The sequence below is a fragment of the Myotis daubentonii genome, chromosome 5 (assembly GCF_963259705.1).
Source record: "Myotis daubentonii chromosome 5, mMyoDau2.1, whole genome shotgun sequence".
NCBI classification, from domain to species: Eukaryota; Metazoa; Chordata; class Mammalia; order Chiroptera; family Vespertilionidae; genus Myotis; species Myotis daubentonii.
Genome location: NC_081844.1, coordinates 46,262,766 through 46,289,579, shown reverse-complemented (window position 1 = coordinate 46,289,579; position 26,814 = coordinate 46,262,766). Strand labels below are relative to the sequence as shown.

General features: G+C 34.4%; 1 protein-coding gene across 1 annotated transcript in view; it reads right to left on the bottom strand.

Annotated features, from left to right (window-relative positions):
* Window positions 1-4,254: 4,254 nt before the first annotated feature.
* Window positions 4,255-26,814, bottom strand: part of GLRB (glycine receptor beta) — a 52,009-nt gene continuing 29,449 nt past the window's right edge. Inside the window, exons 5-10 of the mRNA XM_059697702.1 lie at window positions 21,957-22,186; window positions 21,770-21,852; window positions 19,861-20,001; window positions 14,324-14,476; window positions 11,415-11,707; window positions 4,255-5,845 (exon numbers count right to left, since the gene is read on the bottom strand). Of these exons, the coding sequence (XP_059553685.1) occupies window positions 5,549-5,845; window positions 11,415-11,707; window positions 14,324-14,476; window positions 19,861-20,001; window positions 21,770-21,852; window positions 21,957-22,186 (1,197 nt within the window). The 3' untranslated portion in view covers window positions 4,255-5,548. The remainder of the gene's footprint in view (window positions 5,846-11,414; window positions 11,708-14,323; window positions 14,477-19,860; window positions 20,002-21,769; window positions 21,853-21,956; window positions 22,187-26,814) is intronic.

Sequence of the window (26,814 nt, the reverse complement as noted above, 5' to 3'; positions counted from 1 at the left end):
GAAAAACTTAAACATCATTAAAAGTAGTTTTAGTGCTAGAAATAGTGTAGTAGTGGTAGTAATAAGAGGTAAAATTAGATAATGATTATAATTTATTCTACACTTACTATGTGCTAGAAACTTTGCTAAGAACTTTACATTTAATAATACATTAAATCCTCACAGTAATGTTATGAGGTTGTCATTATTATTCATGTAATAATGAGGAATTTGAGATGTAAAATAATTTTTCAAGATTTACACTTGTAAGTGGACTCCAGCCTAGACTATCTTTCCAAGGCCTTGCTTGTAACCACTGTGAAAGACAGACTTACACATTGTAATGGTAATTCTTGTAGTATTTTTATTCCCTCTTTAAAAATATGGCAACAGAGCAAAGGATTGTTTCAGAAAGTTTGCAAGTTGTAAACAGCAAACCCAGAACCATAACCCAAGTACTACTATTCTGATCCAAGGATCTTTCTACTACCCTCCCCTGCCTTCCTATGTGTTTATATACAATATTGTCTTTTGCTTTATTTTAGAGCCTTAGATTATTTTAATTTAATATGTATACCACACATATTACTGAGGAATTTTCACATTTATATTTGGACATTTAAATTAATTCATCTAGAAATTTGAAAGCTTCTAAAATGCCAGTGGAATGATTGGAAACTAGTGGTTTTTGAATGAAAGAGCTTTTGACTATACAAATGAATGAACCAGAAAAGTGCAGCTGTGTTTAGAAAGAGGCTTTCTAATAGTCCAAGGCAGAATTTATTAGGTATTCCCTCGTAATGAGTTCCATATAATATTCTCTCAGCTAGTAAGTTAAAGATCATCTTTGTAGCCGACAAGCCTATAGATTCTGACTTATATATATTTTTTAAAGCTTACATTTGTTAGTAAAGCAAGCAGATAAGATGCTGCCATTGTGTGCCTAATTGGTGTCCTAAGGAAGAGATTTCTAAAATCTAGATGACGTGAGATTGAAGAGACGATGTTTACTATTGGTCAATGCCATTTTCTTCCTGCTACATTTCCAACTCTAATAAACATTTAAAAAAACATCCATGAGAATATACAATAAGCTGAGCTGAGCTTTTCAAAAGCTAAAATTATTTGCCTCTTTATCTTGTTTAGCATTTCACAGAATGCTGTTTCTGTTATGTGCCAACAATGGCATAGGGTGAGGCAATGCTAACTGAGTAATAAAATACCTGTTTGATGAGGTAATTGAGAAAGGACCTGTAGTTGGACTGCAATTCTTGCTACACCATGGAGAGCTCTGCCTCCTTTCTCTGCCTTGCTATGAATGATATTAGTTGAACTCCAATTGCCTCAGGCTGCAATTTGGGATTTACTAAAAATTGTTGTAAGTTATAGGATTACGATCAGATGGGAGTTTTTAGTTAAGAAACAAACATTAGGTAAAGGGCATTACATCATCAGCTAAGGAAAATTTGCTTTACTGCTCATTATTTCCATTAACTAGGGAAAAAATTCATATAGTGCTTTAACATTTTCTATTATAATATTTCTGCTCTTTACAATTCATTTTTTCATTTAATTAGCATCTAGATTCAAAATTGTATGACCTATAGTAAAATGACCTTTATTTACCTTTATTGAAGTATTTCTTATTCATTTTTCTTTAAGACGGGTGTTTTTCTTTTAGACAAATAATTTAGTTTGTTCTTTCTTATGCTTTTAAATATGAATTATATTCTTATTTATATTGTAGTGATTTGCATATTTAACATAAATATGCAAAATACTATATTGATTGTTATTTAAGAACGAGACATATATTTTATTCCTCTTTATAATTTTGGGTAACACAAAGCCTTTAACATATTAAATACCTAATAAGGATTTACTGATTTACAATTTTTTGTTTAGTAATAAACTCTGAGAAGGCTTAGAAACGACTGTCTTGGGTGTGATATGTGAAATTTGAGAAAGTTAAAAATACTTATGGCAATAAGAATGCATTTATTAGTTGGAGTATAGAAATTTCAACTGAAATGGGATTCATTAATTTTCTCATTGTTCTTACTGGTTAAGGGAAAAGTAAAATAACATGTATGCATATGTATAATTACACATGTGTATGTAGAGAGAATGCACAATGTATAAAAACATAAAATATCAAGTTTTTATGTACTTATACACACTAAGAGTATAACAAACCTTGAATATTACATCCATATTGTCCATTAATATTAGTAACAAGTAAGTCTGTAAAATATTTTTACTCCTTCTATCACCATTAATCCCAGCTTTACCCTCTTCTAACTCTGTCACCCCTATTTTGCCCTGGTAATCACCCTACTGTTGTCTGTGTCTGAGTTTTTTTCTTTGCTTAATCCCTTGACATTCTTCACCAAACTCCCGACCTGCTTTATCCTCTGAGACAGCTGTCAATCTGTTCTCTATATCCATGAGTCTGTTTCTATTTTGTTTGGTTGGTTATTTTGTTCATTCGGTTCTACATATTGAAATCATATGGTACTTGTCCTTCTCTGACTGGTGTATTTCACTTAGCATAATACTTTCCAGGCCCATCCAAGCTGTCACCAAAGATTAAGATTTCCTTCTTTGCCATGGCTGAGTAGTATCTCATTGTGTAAATATATCACAGCTTTTTTATCTACTCATCTACTGATGGGCACTTGGGCTGCTATCAAATCTTGGCTTTTGCAAGGCTATCTTATAAAATAGGAGAAATTAAGAGCTTCTAAGACAGGGAAAAACTAAAGGAGGTTTTTGGTGTTAGGTGTTTTTTTTTGTTTTGTTTTTTGTTTTTTGTTTGTTTTTTTTTGTTTTTTTTTGTTTTTTTTTTTTTACCATCAACCAGTAATGTTAAAGAAAAAACTAAAGGAGATTGTTACTACCAAAACAAAAAAGTTAAATGTTCTCCTTTAAGAAAAAGAAGAAAAAACAAACAAACAAGGAACATAGTTAAATGAGTAAAATGGCATTATTACATACCTAGCAATAATCACTTTAAATGTAAATGGCTTAAATGCTTCAATCAAAAGGCCTAGGGAGCTGAGTGGGTAAGAAAACACATATGCTGTCTACAAGAGACCCACCTCAGAATGAGAGCTACACACAGCCTAAAAGTAAATGGATGGAAAAAGGTATTTCATGCAAAAAGGAATAAAACAAAAGCTGGAATAGCAATACTTATATCTGACAAATAGACTTTAAAACAAAGACTATAGTAAGAGACAGAGAAGAACACTATGTAATGATAAAGGGAACAATCCAATAAGACGATATGACTCTTGAGAACATTTAAGCACCCAATATAAGAGCACATAAATATGTAAAGCAAACCTTGGTAGACATAAAGGGAGGGACCAACAGTTCCATAGACATAGTAGGGGATTTTACCACTCCATTGACTGACATCAATGGATAGATCTTCCAGACAGAAAAGCAACAAAGAAACAGCAGCTTTAAATGACACACTAAATCACATGGATTTAATTGATATTTTTCAGAGCATCTCACCCCAAAACACTATGATAGACATTCTTTTCAAGTGCACATGGAACATTTTCTAGGATAGACTACATGTAAGGCCACAAAAAAAGTTTCAATACATTTAAGAAGAGTGAAGTCAGATCAAGCATCTTTTCTGACCACAATTGTATGAAACTAGAAATCAATCACAGGGGAAAACAACTGAAAAAAAGACACAGAGGATAAATAACATGTTACTAAGGGAGAAATCAAAAGTTACCTTGAAAGAAATGAAAATGAGAACACAACAACCCCAAATGTATGGGACATAGTGAAAGTAGCCTAACAGGGAAATTCATAGCACCACAGGCCTATCTCAAGAAACAAGAAAAATCTCAACCAATCAAACTTTACACTAAAAGGAACTAGAAAAAGAACAACAAACAAAGCCCAAAGTGAGTAGAAGAAAGGAAATAATAAAGTTCAGAGAAGAAATACATGAAATAGACTCTAAAAAAATACAAATGATCAATGAAACCAAGAGCTGGTTTTAGGAAAAGATGTTGAACAAAACTTTGAAGCAGACTCATTAAGAAAAAAAGAGAGAGGACCCAAATAAATGCAATCAGAAATGAAAGAGAAGTAACAACTGACACCAAAGAAATACACAGGTTTGTAAGAAAAACATTACAAACAACTATTAAAGTCTTCAATAGAATAGCATTAAATTATATATCACAATTTATATAAACAATACTTAAACACATTTTATTATAGAATTGATGATACAAACAAAACTCTCCAAATAAATATATTTATTTGGTCGTATATTTATGTTATGTGAATTACTGATAGTTCTAATTTCAGCTTTAGAGACATTAAAATGTACTGTGATGTTACTAGGAAATGGGAGTCTTAGAAACTACAAAGTGCCTATTTTCAGGTTGGAACAAGATGAACTTTCAGTAAAAAAGGACATACAAAGAAGTCAGGCCTAACATAAACAAAGATATTTACCTAATCTTTAATTTTTTTGTGACAAATTTAAAAATCATATTTAAATAAATGCGAAAAAATAAATGAATTAAGAAAAAATTTAAATTTTACTTAAAAATATGTAAGCATTTTAATAAAATAAAAGTCTTAAATGATTATGGGCTCCCCTTATCCCAGCCACCTCAACTCAAGTTACTTCTAGTAATAGGGTATTTTCCTCTTGGTTTCTTAAATATGATGTAAAATCACATATCCTTTGCTATATTCCAATTTAAAATAGATGTCACTCTTTGTAAGGCACAATTATTGTGTATACTCTGTATCAGCAAAATGAAGTCCATGAAAATATATTTAGGTTTTAATGTGGGTTAAATACCATTTCTTTTATCAGAAATACTTAGTCAATGTATCTAGCCTTTATTTTTATCTTATCAGAAGCCAGAATTCAGTATATTTACATAAATCCAGATATCCCTTCAATTACTTCAAAAATGATTAATGTGTTTTATTATCTGGCCTTTTGACAACACAGACACACTTTAAAATGAGCTGGTTTTACAAATTAGTAAATTTCTAAACTTTATTTCTCCACAGAGCCCACATAATTATAGCTGATATACCTCTACTTACAAAGTTTAAATAATATGTAATATAACTTTGCTTAATCTGTGATAAAACCATCAAAAATTATACAAGAATAAGATGGCTTTCTCTGAGAGTACAAGGAAGGAAATTTGAAATTCTACATATCTTAGAATGGTGATCATAACAGGATTCAGCGTGCATGTCATTTTATCAGAATTATCTGAAGTATTTGCAATTTACACTAACTGCAGAGAATGATTTGAATTTTATTTTATGTAGTATGCTTACCCTTCATTTATTCCTAAAGCAGTATGTTTGCTAAACATATATACATCATTTTTAGGGCACAGATGTAACAAGACCATGCTGCCATTCAAAATTAAGGTGCCACATTTTTTTTTTTACAATCAAATGGCATCCAAAATGCAATATATCTTCACAGATTGGCATTGATGAGTGAGGTTGGTCACAATGAAATGGGACTTTTTTAATAGAAATGGGAAACAATGTATCATAAATATACAGACCAATATATAACATTGAAGAACAAGAAGCAGAAAGGAAACAGTGCTCTTGCATAAAGGTCGATTCTCTTTGCTGCTGTTGGAATGACGGGTTTGGCGGGGGGAGGCTTCTTGTTGCTCTTTGCCTGCGATTTCCCAAGTCCATTGTTGACTTCGATAGGTTTCCCGTAGCAGTCATAATTGGATAATTCAAAATCTCTTGGCAAGCTCCCCACAATGCTGAAGTCATTAGATCTCAGGTCAGACTTGGAAGTACAAACTTTTTTGCATCTGTTCTCACCAACCTGAAAATCAAAAATTAAACACAGAGTGTATTTAGAATTTTCTGTTTATAAAACACATCTCTTCAAAAGAATATTTTAAAAATCAGATGTAAAAGACAACTGGTTAAACCGTCAGATTGCCTGAACATTTAACTCTAAAATGTGGCCTCTTTCAAGGTTTAGGTCATGGAATGAACTTTGATGGGTTATTTTAATGTTAAGGGATCAAAATGCAAATAAACATTTATCTTGGGTGCTCCCAGGCTTGTGAGTTCTCAACTGAAAGACCAATGAATAAAAATCCAATATTTAATCACAACACAGACCATATTACTACAATATATGGATTACAGAAATCTTCCGGTACTTATAAGCTTTGACTTGTGGACACTATTTCCAAATAAGGTGGTTTATAAATGATAAAGGTATTTACCACCCCAATGAGACAGATTGTTGTCTCTAAACCACACTCACAAATAAGAACTAAAAGATGGTCACAACCATCATGAATCAAAGCTTTGCTAGTGAAAGGAATTCCTAACTTGTTGGCTAAAGTTGAATTAGCAAACCACACTCAGAGAACCTGAAGAAATGGTGCATATTTTAGCCAGAGTGCATGCTACAGAGATTATTCTGTTCCGGACAGAAGACTGCATTTAAAGTTCTAGGTTTCCAGGGCTGCCTGAGGAATGCGTAGGTCTCAGCATGTATCAGTGAGTTTTTGTAAAGAGTACATAATTACCTTGATTGGAAGACAAATTGAGAACAGACTCTACATACCAAATGTTTGCATTATCCTTAAACCATCAAAGCAGTTTTCAAAATCTGACACACGGTGGATATCCCACACTTTCCCCCTTTAGAATTTTCCACTCTAAAAGCTTTAGATGCACTCACTTTACTTTAGATCCATTCATCAAAACAAAGAACTCTAGCTTTAGACTTAGAAAGTATGACTTCTTATCAGTTATTTTTATTTTTCTCAAAAAAGCCACATGTATTTACTATAGAAATGCATTTACTGTAAATGATATTTTATATGTGGCTTTTGTATCTGTAAATAACTAAACAAGAAGCCAAATTTATGTGATGTTAGGACTTGTCACACAAAAATACTTCCAATTGTTTTTATTTACATAAATTTTAATTCTTTTTATTTACATAAAAATATTTACATAAGCATATTTTTATATTCTAGCAATGTTAATGATGTTAGAATTTTATCTATATAGTTTATTCAAATGTAGGTATAGAATATTTATTCATAAATATTATTTAAATATAGTAAACATGTCAGTAAGGGAAGAATGATTTCTTCGAAGTTAACATATAGCATAGAAAAGCACTCCAAAAAGTTTCAATTTGGTTATACTAAATATTTAACTATTTATTTTGTTAAAACCTTTTCCAGAGATGTATTTGAAATCAGTGTGTGTGTGTGTGTGTGTGTGTGTGTGTGTGTGTGTTGATGGAAAGAACCTCTATCTATTACAGAAGTAATTTTTAATGATAGACACAACTCAATAAGGTAAGTAGCTCATGATTCATTAACAAATTGGCTGATCTCATCTTGTCCCTTTCATCAGAAATTTTAAACAGACAACTTCGTTTTTTTAATTACTCTCTACACATATGTATCATTTATATGTACATAAAAGTATAAAATAGTTTATAATATAAACACTATTTTAAACAATTATCACATGAAGAGGGACTCAATAAAGTGCTTATAAAAGAAATAGTAACCCTAGTTATTAACACATTCTCAAAAGTGATCTTGATTATATTAATCTCCAATTTATAATTTCTCATTATTATCTCATATGGGTCTCACTTTCATATAAACTTGTCACTTCTCAAAATTACTGGTAGCAAAAATGAGGTACTATAATAATGAAACTGTAAAAAATAATGCAGATTTAAAACCACCTAATGCTTCAAATTTTAACCTCTGAGGTTTTCCTTCTGATTCTTTTCAGTCTGTGTCTATACACATTTAATAACAAATCACCTTTTATGATGTTTCTTGAGCAGAAGACTTAGGCATGATTTCAATGTGTTAATGGTATTTCCACAGAAGATAAAAATATTCTCAAAATGAATAAACTCTATATGTTACACAAAATTTAAATCAACATTTAACTTTAAAAACACATTATTCCTATAAAGAAACAACTATTTTATTCATGCATGAACAACAACTTTTATATATGAATTTATCCAAATCCATAGACATGAATACTATTTTGTCTTTTTTTTCAAAATACCTTTGTTGTAAATAGCACATACTAGGTATTAAGAACAGGATGATATTGACAACAGTAGGTCCTTAACTGTACTTATTAAATAAAAAAGAAATACATGAGTGAACAAATTAGTAACCAAATTTGGTAACAGCTGAGGAAGTGCAAAATTTAAGGAGGGAAAACTTAGACAATTATAAATGAATAATGGTATATTTCTGTATGTAGTCAAAATTATGAAGTTATGAAAACTTCTTACTAAAAGCTAGGTTAAATTATCATTGATCTTTCTTAATTTTTTTTATCATTATGTGTCATAAGTGTTTCCCTCCACGCCCCGCGTGGTTCAGGGTTCGGGTCTGGAAGAGGAGCCGCACACAAATGAGAGAGAAAAGACACGAGATAATTTGGGAATATTGGGGGGCCAGGCAGCAAGTCCAACTCAAGAGGAAGGACTTCCACTGTGCTCAGGCCTCACCAAGCTTTTATAGTCAGAGGTAAACAAGGTAGTGGTTACCATAGTTACACAGTTCTTGTGAGTTTCACTTGTTTACACCATGGTTATACTTCCTGCACTTCCTCAGCCCATTAGATTCCCAGATAAGATCTAGGGAGTGTTATAAGGTCAAGCCTAATTATGCTAAGAGGACTGTGCCCTCTAAGCTAGGACTTGCTTGTGACTTTGCCAGCAGGTCAGTCTGAGGCTTAACCCTATATCAGTTTCCCACAATTATGTTTCTTAGCAAGAACATTATTAAAAAATCAGCATTAGCCCAGCTGGTGTGCCACAGTGGTGGAGCATCAAACTATGAACCAGAAGGTCACAGTTCGATTCCTGCTCAGAGCACATGCCCAGGTTGCAGGCTTGGTCTCCAGTGGGGCGTGTGCAGGAGGCAGCCCATCATTGATTCTCTCTCATCATTGATGTTTCTATCTCTCTCTCCCTCTCCCTTCCTTTCTGAGATCAATTTTTAAAAATCATCCTTAAATGTTTTCTATAACCCAAATTTTATTATGCTCCCATTAATATTGTTATTCTGTCGAAAAATAAATGACATATCTGGTTGAAATTACTCAGCAAAAGCAAAATGTTCTGAAAGCAAAATACACTAGAGCAAATACATTTTGAAACCAAAAGCACTAAATTAAAAAGGCAAAAATTGTTTAATTTCTTTTTTTATACTTTTTTTCATGTGTCAATGTGTAACAATCTTACAAATTTCTCACACACATTTACTGTAAGTTTGATGCTTACATCAAAGCTAAATTATTTTTGGACACATTCTCTCATTTTGAAGCCTGTCTGATGATACAAACATTACATAGTTACAATATTAATTTTGGAAATTGCATTTTGGCCTGTAAGAAATAAGAATAATTTACATTTACATCTGGATATTAGAATTTCTGGTCAATGTTTAAACTCTCTAAGCATCACTCTGCCACTTTTGTAGTAGTAAAATGTCATAGCAATTTCAGAATCCAGACAGGTCTGTGTCTATTAGCAACTGAAAACATAGAGGATTAAAATACAGAAGTTATTATATTCTGAACTTTTATTCATTAGGTAACTATTTCAATGCTTAAAAGCTGAATTTAAAATAATATAACTCAGTCTAATACTCTGGATCCTATTTATTCTTCATATTTATGTTCATAAATAATCTTGATATGTTCTACAGTGCTCTGAAAATCTGGTTCTCATGTGTCTCCTTCCCTCAATACCCCACTTCATGGAATGCATTAAGATTCCAAGCTCATCTGCACATTGGTGTCCTGTGTGACTAGAGAATTTCTGCAGTTACAGAGGCCCCACCACACACTAGAGAATGGAGCTGATTGTGGGACTCCTGAAATCAAGCACCTGCTCTACAGAACATCTTTGCTTCCTATCTCCAGATCTCTTCACCGGGATCCAAGTTAGAGGGTGGGCAGATTAGCTGGTTGGAAATATGAGGAAGTAGTAAGATTGGAAGCTGTAAGTGGGCAGGTAAGACATGTCAAAGACGTGACTTCTTTTTTAAAAATATGTTTTTATTGATTTTAAAGAGAGAGGAAGGGGGAGGGGTAGAGAGATAGAAACATCGATGAGAGAGATATATCAGTCTGTTGCCACGTGTCCACAACCTGGGCATGTGCCCTGAACGGGAATCGAACCCGTAACCTCTGGGTTCATGAATTGACACTCAACCACTGAGCCACACTAGCTGGGCAAAGACATTACTTCTTTAAGGCCATGATAGCTCTCCATTAATGAAAATGTTATTCCTTATGAAAATGATTAAGGTACTAAAGAGTTATAAGGTCTGAAGAAATGTCCTGCAAAGTAGCAACTAATAATTTGCAGAAGTCTTAGTTGTAGTCTCAGAAAGTGAGTTCAATTACTTAGCAAAAAAGGAAAAATCTACAGACAGCATCACATAAGAATTGTTTGCTTGCTTTTGTACATAACAATACGTATGTAGCATACTTATCTCATTTAGGGGAGTGGTCAACAAACTGAGTCGCATGGGGCCAGAAAATAGACAGAGCAAGCAAAAGTTTCAAGGTTCTAGAATGCAATATACCAATAGTCTCTTGAGGAATTTTCCATGCTAAGCTCAGTGGAAATCATCTATTGGTTTATTAGTCTTCCCAACCAGAGGACATCAATTAGAGACACTTTGGGGACACTATCCTAATCCATGAAGTAGCCTGTTGCCTCAGGATTTATCAAACATCAACCACTATTCCTAGACCTATGATCAAGGACAAGACAACGTGAAAGAGTGAAACCTGTCCAATTCTCCAGGTACTCACCCCTAAGCTGGGCAGATCTCAAACTATGTGTTAATTTCCCTGTTAGCCAGGCACCCGATAAGTAAGTAGCCTGCCTGTCCTGTTCTGGGTGAAACTCTCTAAATTGATGGGAAACATGTAGGGGGATTTAATCCGGAGCATAGCTCCCCTAAGTCTTCACTGTAAGTAGAAGGTTGGTGCTTCTTCAACAGTCCTCTGGCCTTTCACTAAAGCTTACAAATGAGAAACATTTGTAAGGTGGTCTGTAGTTCTGGCAAGACCTCCACATGGGATGGTGACCATCAACGCAGAGATACATCATTAAACTCAGTGGAAAGTCCACCAAAAACGTGATAGGGTCTTGGACATTTTTCTTAATGAGTATGTGACCTACATGGTTTCTGTTTGTTTTCCGAAAAGTATGTAGTGCTTAGTTTCTTTTCATCAATGAGAAAAAATGAGTGAATGCCAATTCGATCAAACATTTACGCCCACAGAACAGTATCTCTCTCCTGGCACTAGAGAGCCATGATGCAGGAAATCATTTGGTTGGATCATTTCATTCTTACCTGCAAAGTGCTAATGTGAACCGGAGTCCCTGTACCATTCACAGTATTCTTTTTAGCCGCATTTCCACCTTTTCCATCTGCTTGCTCAGCCTTAGCAATTCTGGCTTTTTCTGCTTCAACTCGTTTGGGGTTATTTAGCATCACCTGGACAACAGCATACTCCACAAGGGAGGCAAACCCGAAGAGAAGACAAGCAATGAGCCATACATCGAGAGCCTTCACGTAGGAGACTTTGGGAAGTTCAGCAGCAAGGGTTGTGCACTCAGAGGCCAAGCTGAGTACTGAAAAGATACCTACAGGAACAGAAGTGGGAATTAAAGTTGCTATTTAGCCCTGTGAAAAAACGTCCTGCAACCATTACTCTTTAAGTAACTCCCTCTCCAATACGCTCCAGAGACCCATGAACAATTCATCAGGTCCCTTGAAAGCACAAAGAGTAGAAGAAATAATACACACAGACTTTCTATGTCAGCATTATTAAATGTGGTTGGGGATGTTTGTAAATACTCAGTAAACTAAGAAATAGAAATTTAAACTGAGACATAAAAACACCTTTTGGAGCGGGCTTAAATATTAAAGCTCTCTAAAACTCTTCTCTAGTATCTCTGAGGCAGCTACAAAGCTTATTTCGTTTCTTTAGCATTCTTTCAGACAGTTATAGAGTTGAATTTGATCCCACGAACAACTGAATCTGAACAAAAATAGAACATATAAAGCAATTTACTGATAAGGGTCACAATTTTTTTAAATGTAATAGGAAAGACAAAGTAGAGAACATTCCTGGTTATTTTAGAGAAAGCAAATGATTCCGGTTTTAAAGGAAAGAAGGAAATTCTGCTATATGTAATATTAACGGTACATGGAGAGCTAACTCCAAAGTACCCCTGGGAGCCAGACATTTCTTTATATTTTATTTTTTCATTAATTTTATTGGGGTGAGACTGGGAAACAAGATCACATATGTTTCAAGTGTATATTTCTAGGATACATCATCTGTAGGTTGCTTTGTGTGCTCACCACCCAAAGTCAAATCATCTTCTGCCATCATATATTTGGTTCTCTTTACCCTTTACTTCCCCTCCCAGGCCCTTCCCTCTGGTAACCACCATACTGTTGTCTGTGCCTGTAAGTTTCAGTTTTATATCCCACATGAGAGTGAAATCATAGGGTTCTAGCTTTTTCTGACTGACTTATTTTGTTGCCACAAATGGCAGTATTTCATCTTCTCTTATGGCTGAGTAGTATTCCATAGTATATATGTACTGACATTTCAATTTATACAGAGCAGGGCAAAAGTAAGTTGTTCACATGGAAAAAGACATGCAAGTTATGATTGTTACAGGAGCTTTGTTAACTCAAAAGAATGCCACAATGGCACACACACAAAAAACCTACTTTTGCTCACCCCTGTGTTACTACATGAGAGTAAAATATTTCTAGTAAACCAAATAATATTGACTATTTGCGGGGGGTGGGGGGGGATGCATAATGTTTTTGACAAGTCTAGTAATTTAAGCCTAGTTTTGGGTGTTTTATTGCCAGAAAATTATACTGCATAGTTAATTCTTATCCTCTACAATAATTAATGTATCAACTGTCATTGTCTTCAATACTGATACGTGACCCTTAGAATAAAATTTCCTACACGTTTGGTTGTTAAGACATAGATTTGGTCTCTGTGGTTTTTATTAGATGTAAACCTCCAAGTTTCTTATTCAGACAATGTCGTCATTTTCATTGCTTCTTTCCTGGTTTCCTTCTCTTCAAAATCTATAATTCATTTAATTATCCCTCTAAGTTGGAACAGGGAGATTTGCACCAGGCTTTTCTGATGGAAGAAAAAAATGAAATTCTGCAACCAGTCAGTCACTGAGAAGTCAGATATATCACATTTTTACCTATGTGAGTTCTAGGTGATATTCAGAACATACACACATGCATGCACATACACATACACACAGTCATGAAAAGACTTAAAACACTCCTAACAAACACTCCAAACAATATGTCCTTACTTTGAAATTCATTCACTTTACCCATTAGTAAGGCTCTTGATGATCTCCCTGAGCACAGACCTTTTAGTCCCTGTACCGACATGATTTTCAACTCTGGCTAATGGTGCCTCCATGTCACAGAACATTAAAAAAAACGATTGGAGAGTATGGATAACCAGCCCTTACTCTTTCTAGCCACTGCTGATGATATAGCACAGTGATGGCGAACCTTTTGAGCTCTGCGTGTCAGCATTTTGAAAAACCCTAACTTAACTCTGGTGCCGTGTCACATATAGAAATTTTTTGATCTTTGCAACCATAGTAAAACAAAGACTTATATTTTTGATATTTATTTTACATATTTAAATGCCATTTAACAAAGAAAAATCAATCAAAAAAGAGTTCGCGTGTCACCTCTGACACGCGTGTCATAGGTTCGCCATCACTGATATAACACATAATAACTGATGTTTAGGAAAGTGATGCTTAGTCATTTTTTAAAAAAGAAGTAGGATTTTATATCCCTGACAGAGAGTATAAGATAGTATAAATTATTTATTGGAAAGATTTTCATAAAAGTTATTAAGTTTGTCACTATTTGGGAATTTAGACTTTAGTTATCAGTGAATATCACGTATTAATAATTATTTTATGAAAGTCAAAGTAGGATAGATTTACTGTTGAAAATGCCCCAAGGACACACACACACACACACACACACACACAGAGAAAAAAAAAACTTAGCTTAATTAGAGTGCCTAAATATTGAGAAAATCTAACTTAATGGCACGTTTTAAGGAGGTTAAAAAAAAGGAAGAAAAAGCTTGCCATCAACTCCCAATATTTGACTGTATAGTTAGTTCACTAAAGACATCACACATTCCTAACACAAGAGGGAAGTATGGAGCACTTTACCCAGAGGCACTCTGGCAGCACTGGCGTCTGGGTTGATCCAGAAGGAAAGCCAGGAGAGAACCACGATCAGCAGGGTCGGGGCGTAGACGCCCATCATGTAAAACCCAACCTGTCTCCGCAGGGTGAAGATGACTTCCACACAGGTGTAGTACCCTTCCGAAACAAACGTATTAAAGCATGAGGTTCTCACCCACATCCAACTTCAGAAATGAATAAGGTACCTATAAGTTATGTTACTTCTATTTGAGACAGTTTCACAAAGTCAACTAGAGTGTGTGTGTGTGTGTGTGTGTGTGTGTGTGTGTGTGTGTGTGTGTGAATGGTGTGGTCTATAAGGATGACACTATAGGGCCAGTTTCAACTGACCTTTCACAACTTCACTATGACATTGAGAAACAGATACCAATGTGTGGCTCCACTTTCATCCCTGCCTTGGCTAGAAGCCTTTGTTCAGAGAATTTGCAATGGACTTAAACTTCTCATTTACTCTCTGAGCAAATTATCTCAAGGAATCATACAGGGAGCAATAAACCAAATCCGGACAAGTCCAGAAAGAAACACCCCTGAACTACATGTGGTCAGTATAATTTTTCACCCGCGTGTATCACTTCTTATCTATAAAGCAGGGCAGTCTCCTACACTTATATGCATATTGAAGCCTTAAAAACTAAGAATGTATTGGAAGTAAACATTAGCGAGAATAAGTGTTCTCATTTTATTTAGATAGAATATTATAAAGTACAAGCATCTGAGATTCCTCTCAATTCTCCCTTCCTCCACTCCAGGCCCTCAAACATTCTCTGACTGAGGGAAAGGACTTCATTTTCATAACCTGAGACAAATGCAGACATTTCTTTACAACATAATTTTGGAGCTGCCATGACATCAACTAGTTCCCCCAAATTAATCACAAATTATGAGCAGCCTCATAATAACTATTGATGACTTGAGACAGAAAATAAGTGACGTAAATAGTCTCCTAACACTGGAATATTTCCAGATGTTTGTATTTAATTTTTAAATGCTTTAGTACTTTCAGTCAGCAATTTAAGTGTGATATTTAATGCCTAAAGCACTAAATTTAAATTAAAATGTCATTTACCATTCAACCAAAGTAAGGTTATGTACAAATACCAAGAAGTTAAAATATCTTCAGTTGTGTTCAGCCTAAACTGTACATTGTTATTTATAAATGTTGAAATAAATAAATTAACAATGAATAAATAAAATAATTATAGGAAAAGGACAATATTACTTTTTACAATTTTACACTTAAAAAGTAATATTTATCTATTTTTCCCGGTTATAAAGAATGTATACACTTCTGACACTAGAACAATCTTCATATTTATTCATTAATGGTGCTTATAACAAAATTTGCCATCATTAGAGCTAACATGTAAGAACAATAAATAGCTGATTTGGGCTGAAGCAAATTCTAATTATGCCACATGCTTCCATATTATCAAAAAACAATAAATGCAGAATATTTATTCTTTTTCTTTTAAAATTTTAATTTCATGAAAACTAGACACAGGTTTTAAAAGATACAAAAGGCAATAAACTAAAACAAAAATGTCCCTCCCTTTTCTGTTTCCAGCCACTCATCTTAACTTCCTGCCCAGACAAACAAGAACACATGTTTCTAACTAACAATCACGTGCAAATTTTCCAAAATATAATCTTTCATAAATCCAATATGCTACGGTTAAGAAGCTCACAGTATTTCCCACAAGTGGTTCTGAAGTACCTGGCTTTGTAATGTATCACTTAAGTTAATTTTATATTCATCTAGTATGTGAGAAATAGGGAATGACACAATGTGCTTATGTATTTTTAGGTAGCCCAAGTAGTCAGAAATATGACAATTTACTATAGAGTTGTTCGCTTTCAGACAAATTTTTGCATTCTATCCAACCATGTTTAAATGACAGCCTAAATAACACAAGTCCTGTATTCTAAAGCAAGTTTCCACCACGCTCCCTGAGGAAGGCACCTCTGGGGGAGCTTCCCAAGATCTGGACGCATTTGGCAGTAAAATACAGGCTTGGATATTATCGCGATTTGCTCCATAAACTTTTATGAGAAACATTTCTTGACCTTTTTTGATCTCTTCCTGGTACTGTTACATTTATGAGAGGCAGGTGGGCAGCTAATTGATATAAATGTTCATTGGCAAATTCAATTTATTTTCTATTTCCTGTGGGATTTCATTTCATTATTATTCACTCAGGCTTCCAATTTAAGTATTTTTGTATACTTGCTTTCCCACATATTTCTCCACCTTTGCAATTTCTACAATTATTAAAACAATTTTTAATCAAGTTAAAGCCAATTCATTATTTCTGATATTTCTGTACACATTAAGGAATATGTAGGCCATTATTTTATATATGTTGTTCTCTATATCTTTTTCACTACTTGATTAAGCATTCCATATGTTTTGAATGTTCTATTTTTCTAAATACATTTCTCAATGTTATGCAAAGATGAATTTATGATTTACTTATATTCATATGATTCATGTAAATGCTGATAAAGCATGTTTACTGAAACACAATGCCAAATATTTTTATATTAACCTTAAGTTTTTTGATATCATTTTTTCTGTAACTAATGAGATAGCAGGGACTTATTTATGATAACAAAAAATTCTACAAAGGCTTTACTTTTCATAAATCTTGAGTAATTCTTCAAGTACTCTCTACCACAGCACACCTTTTCATTTTTTTCTCAGAACTAAAATTAACTATATCTGTTTATTTGTTTACCATATTAGAGTATGAATCTATAAAAGGACATCGTTCTCTCTTTTATTCACTGTTGAATCCATTTGGGGACTTTTAAATGAAGGAATTAAAGGTGTAAAAAAAAATTAAAAGCCCCATAATTTTCAATGCTGGTCCTTAATTTTATGCTATTACTTAAAATTAGAAATAAGATTACTAGTTTTATTTTCATCTCTAGATGAATTTTAAAACTTCAATAAACGTATTACATTTTTTTTTAAAACAATAGACTGTTAATGTTAAGCATATAATCTGAATGTGGGTATTGTTAAAGTCCAATAGGACTGACTCTACAGGTTGTGTAGTGATGTCAGACTCACTATCCTAAGACATCATTTAGTAACAGTAGACTTTGGGCAGTTTCTTTGCTTCATTATCCTAATGTGTAAACAGGGAGAATACGGTAAAAGTAATGAACTCAGAACATTGTTGTGAGGACTAAGTCATAGAATTCCTACAAAGCAGTTGAAACAAAGCCTAAAATAGAGCCAGAACTCAAAAAGCCATCTGCTAAATATGTGTTTTCACAACCATCTCAAATGATTTTTATGACTTTCAAGTTTTTTTTTTATTATAATTACTAAGTGAATTGTAAAAATCCCTAAAACTGTAGTCAGTCTCCTTAATTTGAATGGGGAGTATAGAGAGAAGGAATACTATACTATATGCCTAGGCTATGGCTGGCCCTGATTTGCCTGGTGACATTCAGTCACCCTGCATCTCAGTTATTTTATTTCAGTATCAATCTGGTCCCTTCTATATTTAAAATTCTATGTGTCTATGATTTGTTCATTGAGTACTTACATGACCACTTTTTTAGTTTTGCCTTTCAAAAAACTTTTAGTTTTTTTTTCAGTTTTGCCTTTCAAAAAACTTGGTAATTATTTTTTATTATCAAAGTATAGTTGAGAGTCAATATTGTATTAGTTTCAGGTGTACAACATAATGATTCCACATTTATAAACTTTACGAAGTGATCACCATGATAAGTCTAGTAACCATCTGTCACAGCACAAAGTTATTATAATCTTATTGAATTACATTCACTACCAGTGGTCAGCAAACTCATTAGTCAAGAGAGCCAAATATCAACAGTACAACGATTGAAATTTCTTTTGAGAGCCAAATTTTTTAAACTTAAACCATATAGTTAGGTACATTGTTATTAACTTAATTAGGCTACTCCTAAGGCTTAGGAAGAGTCACACTCAAGTGGCCAAAGAGCCGCATGTGGCTCGAGAGCCACAGTTTGCCGACTACGGCCCTAGGCTATACATTACATCCCCCTGACCTGCTGACTTTAAAGTTATAATAAGAAGTTTGCACCTCTTATTCCCCTTTACCTTTTCACCCCCCCATCACTCCCCTCCCCTCTGGCAGTGTTTAAATGCAACACTAACCAATTTGTAGACAAAGTTAGTTTAAGCATCTGTTGTTATTGACCTTTAAATAAAGTAACAGGCTATATAACATTTCTATGTAAATAAATAATGTAAAATATATGTAAATAGCCCCCCAGACTATTTAATAATCTGTTATTAAATTAACAAATTATATAACATTTATATAAAAATTAACTATATACCATTTATATGTAAGTAGTTCCTAAGGACTATTCATTTATTTGAAGATCAACAACAACAGATGTTTAAACTAACTTTATCTCTGAGTTGCCTAGTGTTGCATTTATTATAACACTCAATATGCAAATGTCACTCCACCTTTTATTTTAATATCAACAGAAATATTTTAAATTATATTTTGTTCTTGATGATGTCATGATGGCAACACTTTAGCTCAAAAATTTGATATTGCTGAATTCTATATATTACACTATACATTGTTATTTTTGAACAGTCAACATAGATGTTGCCATAAATGTAAACTTTATATCTATCCCTGAATATCTTTGTCTTGATTTACTTCCTGAAATGTAATTAGAATTGTATGGTATTTACAAGTCAAACTGATTATTAGTATTAATGTAATAATCAAAAATCAATCACTTTTTATTTATATTGCTAATCAAAATAACACTATATTTAATATGTAAAATCACTCAGTAACATATAACTATCAGTAAAGACTCAAAGGTTAAGACTAATCATATTATAAAAGTATTGAGTAGTGATTACTGTATTTTTATTTCTGTAAAAGCTTGAGGTAATTAATGAATGAGGTTAATTTGTTGTGCTTTTCATATTTGGCTGTTCCATAACCTAGGCCAATAATATTAAACGTACAAAAATATTGACTTATGTCCAATTACTTCACACACTCATTGCTTCTTGCACAGCATGAAGATTAATGCTTTTTACAACTAATAATATTGGTCAACCACTACCTAAAAATTGCTCACAGACAACAGATGAGTATAAATGAATTATGTCGCTCATATCCACAGTATTTGGTCCCAAATTGAATCTTGCCGAAAGTAGAATTTCTTCATAACATCTGGAAAACCACTACCTGGCTAAGTTCATATTACTAAAATAAAAAATTGAAAACCTCTTTCTACCCAGAACTACATTAAAAAAGGCAAAATTCTCCAGTAATAAAAATGTTCTTAAAAACTTTAGTGAATGCAATTTTATGAGAAATTTAAATATAATATTGTAAAGATATACTAATAAATATTGAACTTATTTTTAACTAGTTTTCTTCTATTTTGCCCTTAGCATATATTAATATTAAAACAGATCTTTGAAATAGGATTTAGTTTTGTTTAACTTAAAGATCATTACTTACCAGTGCCTTTATAGTATTTTGTACAGTTACCATATTCAATATCCTCCTTTTTAATATCAAATTGAGGCAAGGCAATTTTTTCTAACTGAACAGGATCCCCTGACTGCCAGATAAATCGTAAATCATCAGTTGTGTAACCAACTATAAACAAAAATAAATAGAAATATTAGTTTGAAATGCAATTATTAATGTTTTCTTAGCATTTTAATAATTCAAATATTCAACACCAAAATGATAAGAAAAGAGACATGAAATTGTTATTAAAATTAGGTAATATCTATAGCCACTGATGAAAATATTAACACAAAAGTTAAAGATAGTTGTCTTAAAGAAAGAACATGTTAAAATAATCAGCATATTATATATAAAATCCTAGGGTCATATACATTATGTGAGAATTCTGCAATGTCATCAATAAGAAAAAGTAATAAGTGATACTAGCTTTCAAATCATGCAATATACTACCTGGAAAATTTAAAATAAATATAAGCACCAAACCATTTTTAAGAAGTAACTATAAACTTCCCTAAAGGGGTTGCATTGCCACAGGAGAGCAATAAAACAATCCCATCCTCCCCCGACCCCTCTCCCGCGCCAGTGGCCATCATTATGGCATACTGAAGCACAGATTCTGGCTTAAGTGATGTGGCCACGACTCGGGTCATATGGGCTTTTACAGCATATAGTAACCTACCGTTCAACTCTAAAGTGCATATATTTTTAAAGCAATATTTTAGTTCTTCTGATAATAGAATGGATTATAATACATAGTTGAGTTTTTAAATGAAAATACACAAGCACACATATGTGTGATACATACACCAACATGGACATATATACACTAACATCTGCAAAATCTTATTTTATAGTTAGAAAGCCATAAATATTCAAATTTAAGATCCAGATTTAGTAACTTAAATAAAAAACAGCTAATAATCATTAATTTTAAAACATATCATCCAACAAGCATATGCTTGCCTACAAGGTTATTATTGTTTATTCTCCACATAAATAGGTTATGGTAAACAACTAATCAGGTTAAAGATTCCTTATATTAGTGTTAATATTTTTTTTAAATGCATGGGTGAGTTCTTTTTTTAAAATATATATTTCATTGATTTTTTTACAGAGAGGAAGGGAGAGGGATAGTCAGAAACATTGATGAGAGAGAAACATTGATCAGCTGCCTCCTGCACACAACCCACTGGGTATGTGCCCACAACCAAGGTGCATGCCCTTGACCAGAATCGAATCTGGGACCTTTCAGTCCACAGGCCAACGCTCTATCCACTGAGCCAAACCGGCTAGGGCTTAGTGTTAATATTTTGAATTTTATTTTTAAAAGTCAAGTATTTTAGCAAATTAATATTTTTAGAGGTACCCATTTCAATTAGTGCACCTATTTCATGTTTTATGATATGAAATATATCTGATCATAGAAACATAGAGAATCCAATTTTGTAAAAAATAATAATAATAATAATGTTTATACACAGATATAAAAATGAATGCTTGGGAGGACTTAAATAATATTTTTGCATGTTTTTCAAATTTTCTGCTCTAAAAATGTGGTTTTAATATCAGAAAATTATTAGGAAAGCATTTTCTCCTTTATCTTGCCGACATTACTATTTCAAATGAAGATGGCAATTGGAATAAGTTAGAAGTGAACACCTACATCAATTTAACTGTAATACAAAATTAGTATAGTACCAAGAGGATTTGTTTTATTACAAATTAATATAGTAAAAGACTAACGATAATTTCCTTAAATAAATTATTCTAATGACTATTTGTAATCAAAAGCCTTCGTTTTTACCATTGCTATCTAAGATATTAGTAGAATGCACTGCCTAGAAATTTTAAATATTTTTATTCCTATAGTCATTTAGAGTTTTGTTTTACATACAGCTCTCAAGTTGCATTTTGCAGCGTTGTGTATCCATGGGAAACAAGGTCAAGTCCAATGGGCATGAAAGAGTAATAGATAACCTGAAAGTAGAAATAGAGGTCGTAGAAGTCATTTAACATACTTCCCCCGACATGCTGATTTTAAAAGGAAAATACAGATGTACGAATATTAAAGATCAAAGCACCTCATGCTGACAAGGACGTCTCCATCCCGAAAAATAAAGAGGAGGATATTCTCCTGGGTTACATCATGAAAATTGGCGCTTTTTTCATTTGCAAAAAACAAATCAGGTTTCCACAGACACTTGTACATTGTGGGGTCCACTGTCAGGGCATCTGAGCCCCGAAAATCGCTGGGGAGCTTCAGCCTGGGATCGTTCCATTTTTGTCTCAGGAAGATATTAACTCTGTAGTCCTAGGGAAAGAAAAGAAATGTGTGCAGGAGTGTGTTTATTGCCAATTTTAAGAACATATTCAGTGGCGGATTTAAAAAGGCTTCAATGATTAGCAGCAGAAATATTCTTTCTCTTCTAACATTAACCAGGATCAAAACAGCTCAGTCACTAAGCACAAAGAGCTCCATCCGCAGTACAAAAAGACCCTTGTGTCTATTTAATTACGCTCTACAGACATTTCCGCAGCACTTGCTAGCTCAAACATCAGAATATAACTTTACCAATAATTGCTTTACCTTTATATAAATACAAATTACTAGTTGGTTAGGAATTGTTATCATAAAAGCATGGGAACTGCTAAACATTATTATTATGCTTCCCAAAAACCATAATAAACTTTAGTTAATAATAGACAAGAAGCCAAAGGAAAATATTTCTACTTGTCTTTTACTAAGTAGCAAACTATAAAAATAATATATGTATATAACTATGTATATTATATAACACATTATATAATATGTTCCTCAGAAGGAAAAAGAAAAACTATCAGACATGTAAATGATTACACAGAGAAAATGAGATAATCAAATAAAATCTGGATTATGCAAAACAGATAAAAGCACATACAAAATATTATGTTATATTCAACTATGGTACAAAAATGTTTTCAAACCTACTAAGCAATAGCTAATTATATTTCAGGGGCGGGGGGAGGTTTGGCCCATCTCCAAATGTTTTAATTTTAAAACTTTGTAAAAATTGAATTCTATAAAAAATTTTGAATTATATCAAGAGACATAGATTTTAAGAATATGTAAACTTAGGAACGTATTTAATAACTTAATACATTATATATTTGTTATTGAAATAAGGTTTTGGCACAAATTGGGTTGTTAGTATATACAGTCAAACTCAGCATTGAGGCATCAAGGTCAGGTCTTTTGATTTTAATTTTTATAAATTTTTTAAAAATAAATTTTATTTTATTTTAGAGGGAGAAAGAAACTTGGATGTGAGAGAGAAACATTGACTGGTTGCCTCATGCACACACCCCGACCAGGGAACAACCAGGAAACCTGGTTATGTGCTCTGACCAGGAATCCATTCGGCAACCCTTCAGTGCATGGGACAACACTCAACCCACTGAGCCACACCGGCCAGGGCATGATTTTAATTTTAGATAGTGAACTCAGATATGTACAAAAATGTACTAGGTATAGATTGTATTGGGCTTCAGCTTCCTTATTTTAAATCATTCAAAATACATAAAATACTATTCTATCTATATATAGCCTTTAGCATAATCAAAATGAATTAGGTCATAAACTTCAAATCCAAATCCGAATAATTAAATAAAAAGAGATGATAGTTCATCTTATATTAAATAAGACCTAATATATTTCCATATATGGAAAGGTAGACACACACTTTATAAATGTATAACATAAAATTAAGCATAAGCAATAAGCAATGACTCTAGAGAAGCTTGGGGAATTTACTTTCTCTTTCATATGATCTTCAGACAATGTATAGTAATTAGAGAAAATAAGGCACTTAATAACAGCAAACATTTACCAAATTATAGACAGTGAAGTAAAATTTAATTTACCTACCTTTAACAGCTACTCTAAACTTGATGTTTATAAAAACTTCAACATATGCATTGATTCTTAAAAATCATAAGCAGATGGTTTTCGAATGCCAGAGTCAAATACATTAAGGATTATATAAGCTAACACTGAACATATCTGCACCATTGGAAAAAAAAGGTAATATTTTCCCAATCAAGTGAACATGGAATCAAAGAGAGAGTAAAAAAAATCCCTAAAACTCTAGAAAATGGAGACCTCCCATGCACAGTTACATGACATTTTTTTTTCAAAATATACACATATCTTAATATTCATAATGGAACTTAAGTGATTACTTCATATCTGAATTTGATTGTGACAACTTACAGAAATTAACTCAAATATGTCCAAGACAAAGGCTTATCTCCCCCACATGGTGAGCCTTCCAGTAGATACGATGGTGCTTCCTGATAAATGTTTCTATCCATGTCGTGTAAACATGCATGGCCCTCCACTTACGAAGACTCATTAGGTTCAATCACCTATACCAGTGGTCGGCAAACTCATTAGTCAAAAGAGCCAAATATCAACAGTACAACGATTGAAATTTCTCTTGAAAGCCAAGTTTTTTAAACTTAAACTATATAGGTAGGTACATTGTTATTAACTTCATTAGGGTCCTCCTAAGCTGGCCTTTGCTAAAAAAAGTCCTCAATCTGATTGAGGCACATTCACTGAGGTCCACCCCTTCCAACTCTCCCATCCACACACTCGTCTTGTATACTTGTTTTGTCTATCTCCTTTCCGAAAACCGACTTCTGCGCACAGGCCACAAAGTTTCAATCGCACTGTACGCGCACGCCCGCACATGGTATTTTGTGGAAGAGCCACACATGTGGCTTGCAAGCCATGGTTTGCCGACCACTGATCTATACTAATAAAAGTCTAGGTGGTCCTCACGCCCTCACGCACAATGTTGTCACAAGATGGCTGCCATAAGATGGCCGCTTGCACAGAAGAGGCAGAACACAGCGGCCACTCCGCGCAGTGAGGCCTGGGGTCATGCGACTCCGCGCAGTGCGGAGGAGGCCAGTCCCGGTGCAGAGGAGGCGGGTCATGATGAAGGAGGCAGGTCACGGCAGGGGAGGGCAGTTGGGGGCAATGGGGCCAGCAGGGGAGGACAGTTGGGGGTGATCAGGCTGGCAGGGGAGTGGTTAGGCGTCAATCAGGCCAGCAGGGGAGGACAGTTGGGGGTGATCAGGCTGGCAGGGGAGTGGTTAGGCGTCAATCAGGCCAGCAGGGGAGGGCAGTTGGGGGTGATCAGGCTGGCAGGGGAGTGGTTAGGCGTCAATCAGGCCAGCAGGGGAGGGCAGTTGGGAGTGATCAGGCTGGCAGGCAGAAGCAGTTAGGGACAGTCAGGTGGGCAGGCAGGCAAGCGGTTAGGAGCGAGCAGTCCTGGATTTTGATGTGGGGGAGACTGTGCATGGTTAGTAGCAGGGTATATATGAGAATTCCATGCTTTCTGCTCAATTTTTTCTGCTGTATACCTAAAACTCCTCTAAAAATTAGGTCTACTGTTAAAAAGTGAATGTAAAATATGCTATAAACAAAGTGAAAGGAAACACAAAGTTAAGAAAAAATTATTTAAAAATTGTAGATAAGGTCAGAAGATCACTGTTTGCCCTTCCAGTGTCCTACTAAAATATTTCCCAACAAGCCCACCTAAGAGTTAAATGGTTTTCCAGGAAAATGTAACATTCTTTGAATTGTCATTTTTTTTTTTATTAGGGCCCCTAGACTCTGTAAAGTTATATAACTTATAGAAGATTGATAAATCAAAAAATTATGCAAATGATTTCTGTCAGGTCTAAGGATAATCCCCAAAAATTATGCCTTTATTGCCTAGTGGAACAGTAAGTCTGCATCAAATTTAGGAATCTAATTCCAGCACTCTTTCTTTCAAAGCAGTCTCCTGAATCTTCCATTAAATCAACTTTAGTGTTCTGCCGGTTCCCTCATTAATGAGTTATATAAATCAATGACATGCCCTACTATATTTGTTTTTAACTTTTAAAAGAATTATATTTTACCCTCAAAAAGTTGAACATAAAATAACCATATGATCCAGCATTTCCACTCCTAGGTATATACCCAAATGAATTGAAAGCAGAGACTCCACATGTAAATCCTATATAATAAAGAGGTAATATGCAAATTTACCATCACACCCTCACACAAGATGGCCACCCCCATGTGGGCACAAGATGGCCACCACAAGATGGCTGGCAGGGGAGGGCAGTTGTGGGTAACCAGGCCAGCAGGGGTGGGCAGTTGGGAGTGACCAGGCCAGTAGGGGAGGGCAGTTGGGGCGACCAGGCTGGCAGGGGAGGGCAGTTGGGGGTGATTGGGCCGGCAGGGGAGCAGTTAGGCGTCGATCAGGCTGGCAGGGGTGTGGTTAGGGGGTGATAAGGCTGGCAGGCAGAAGCAGTTAGGGGCAATCAGGCAGGCAGGCAGGTGAGCGGTTGGGAGCTGGTAGTCCCAGATTGTGAGAGGGATGTCCGATTGCTGGTTTAGGCCCAACCCCTGTGGGGTCCCAGATTGGAGAGGGTAGAGGCTGGGCTGAGGGACACCCCCCACCCCCAGTGCACAAATTTTGTGCACTGGGCCTCTAGTTTATATTCATAGCCATAATATTGTAAAATAGGTGGAAACAACCTAAGTCTCCATCAACAGATAAGTGAATAAACAAGACACAGTATATACATACAATGAAGTATTATCTATATCCTAAAGGCCCAGTGCACTAAATTCGTGCAGGGGTAAGGTCCCTATGGGCTGCCAGCTGCCGGCCTGGGCCTTCCTTCATTCCACGCTGCCCCCTGATGGTCAGCACACATCATAGGAAGCAATCAAATTCCTAGTCAGTCAAACTCCCGAGGGGACACTTTGCATATTATGTTTATATATATATATATAAAGCCAAATATGCAAATAGACAGAACGGCGGAACAACCGAACAACCAAACAACTGAACAACCGGTTGCTATGATGTGCGCTGACCACCAGGGGACACACAC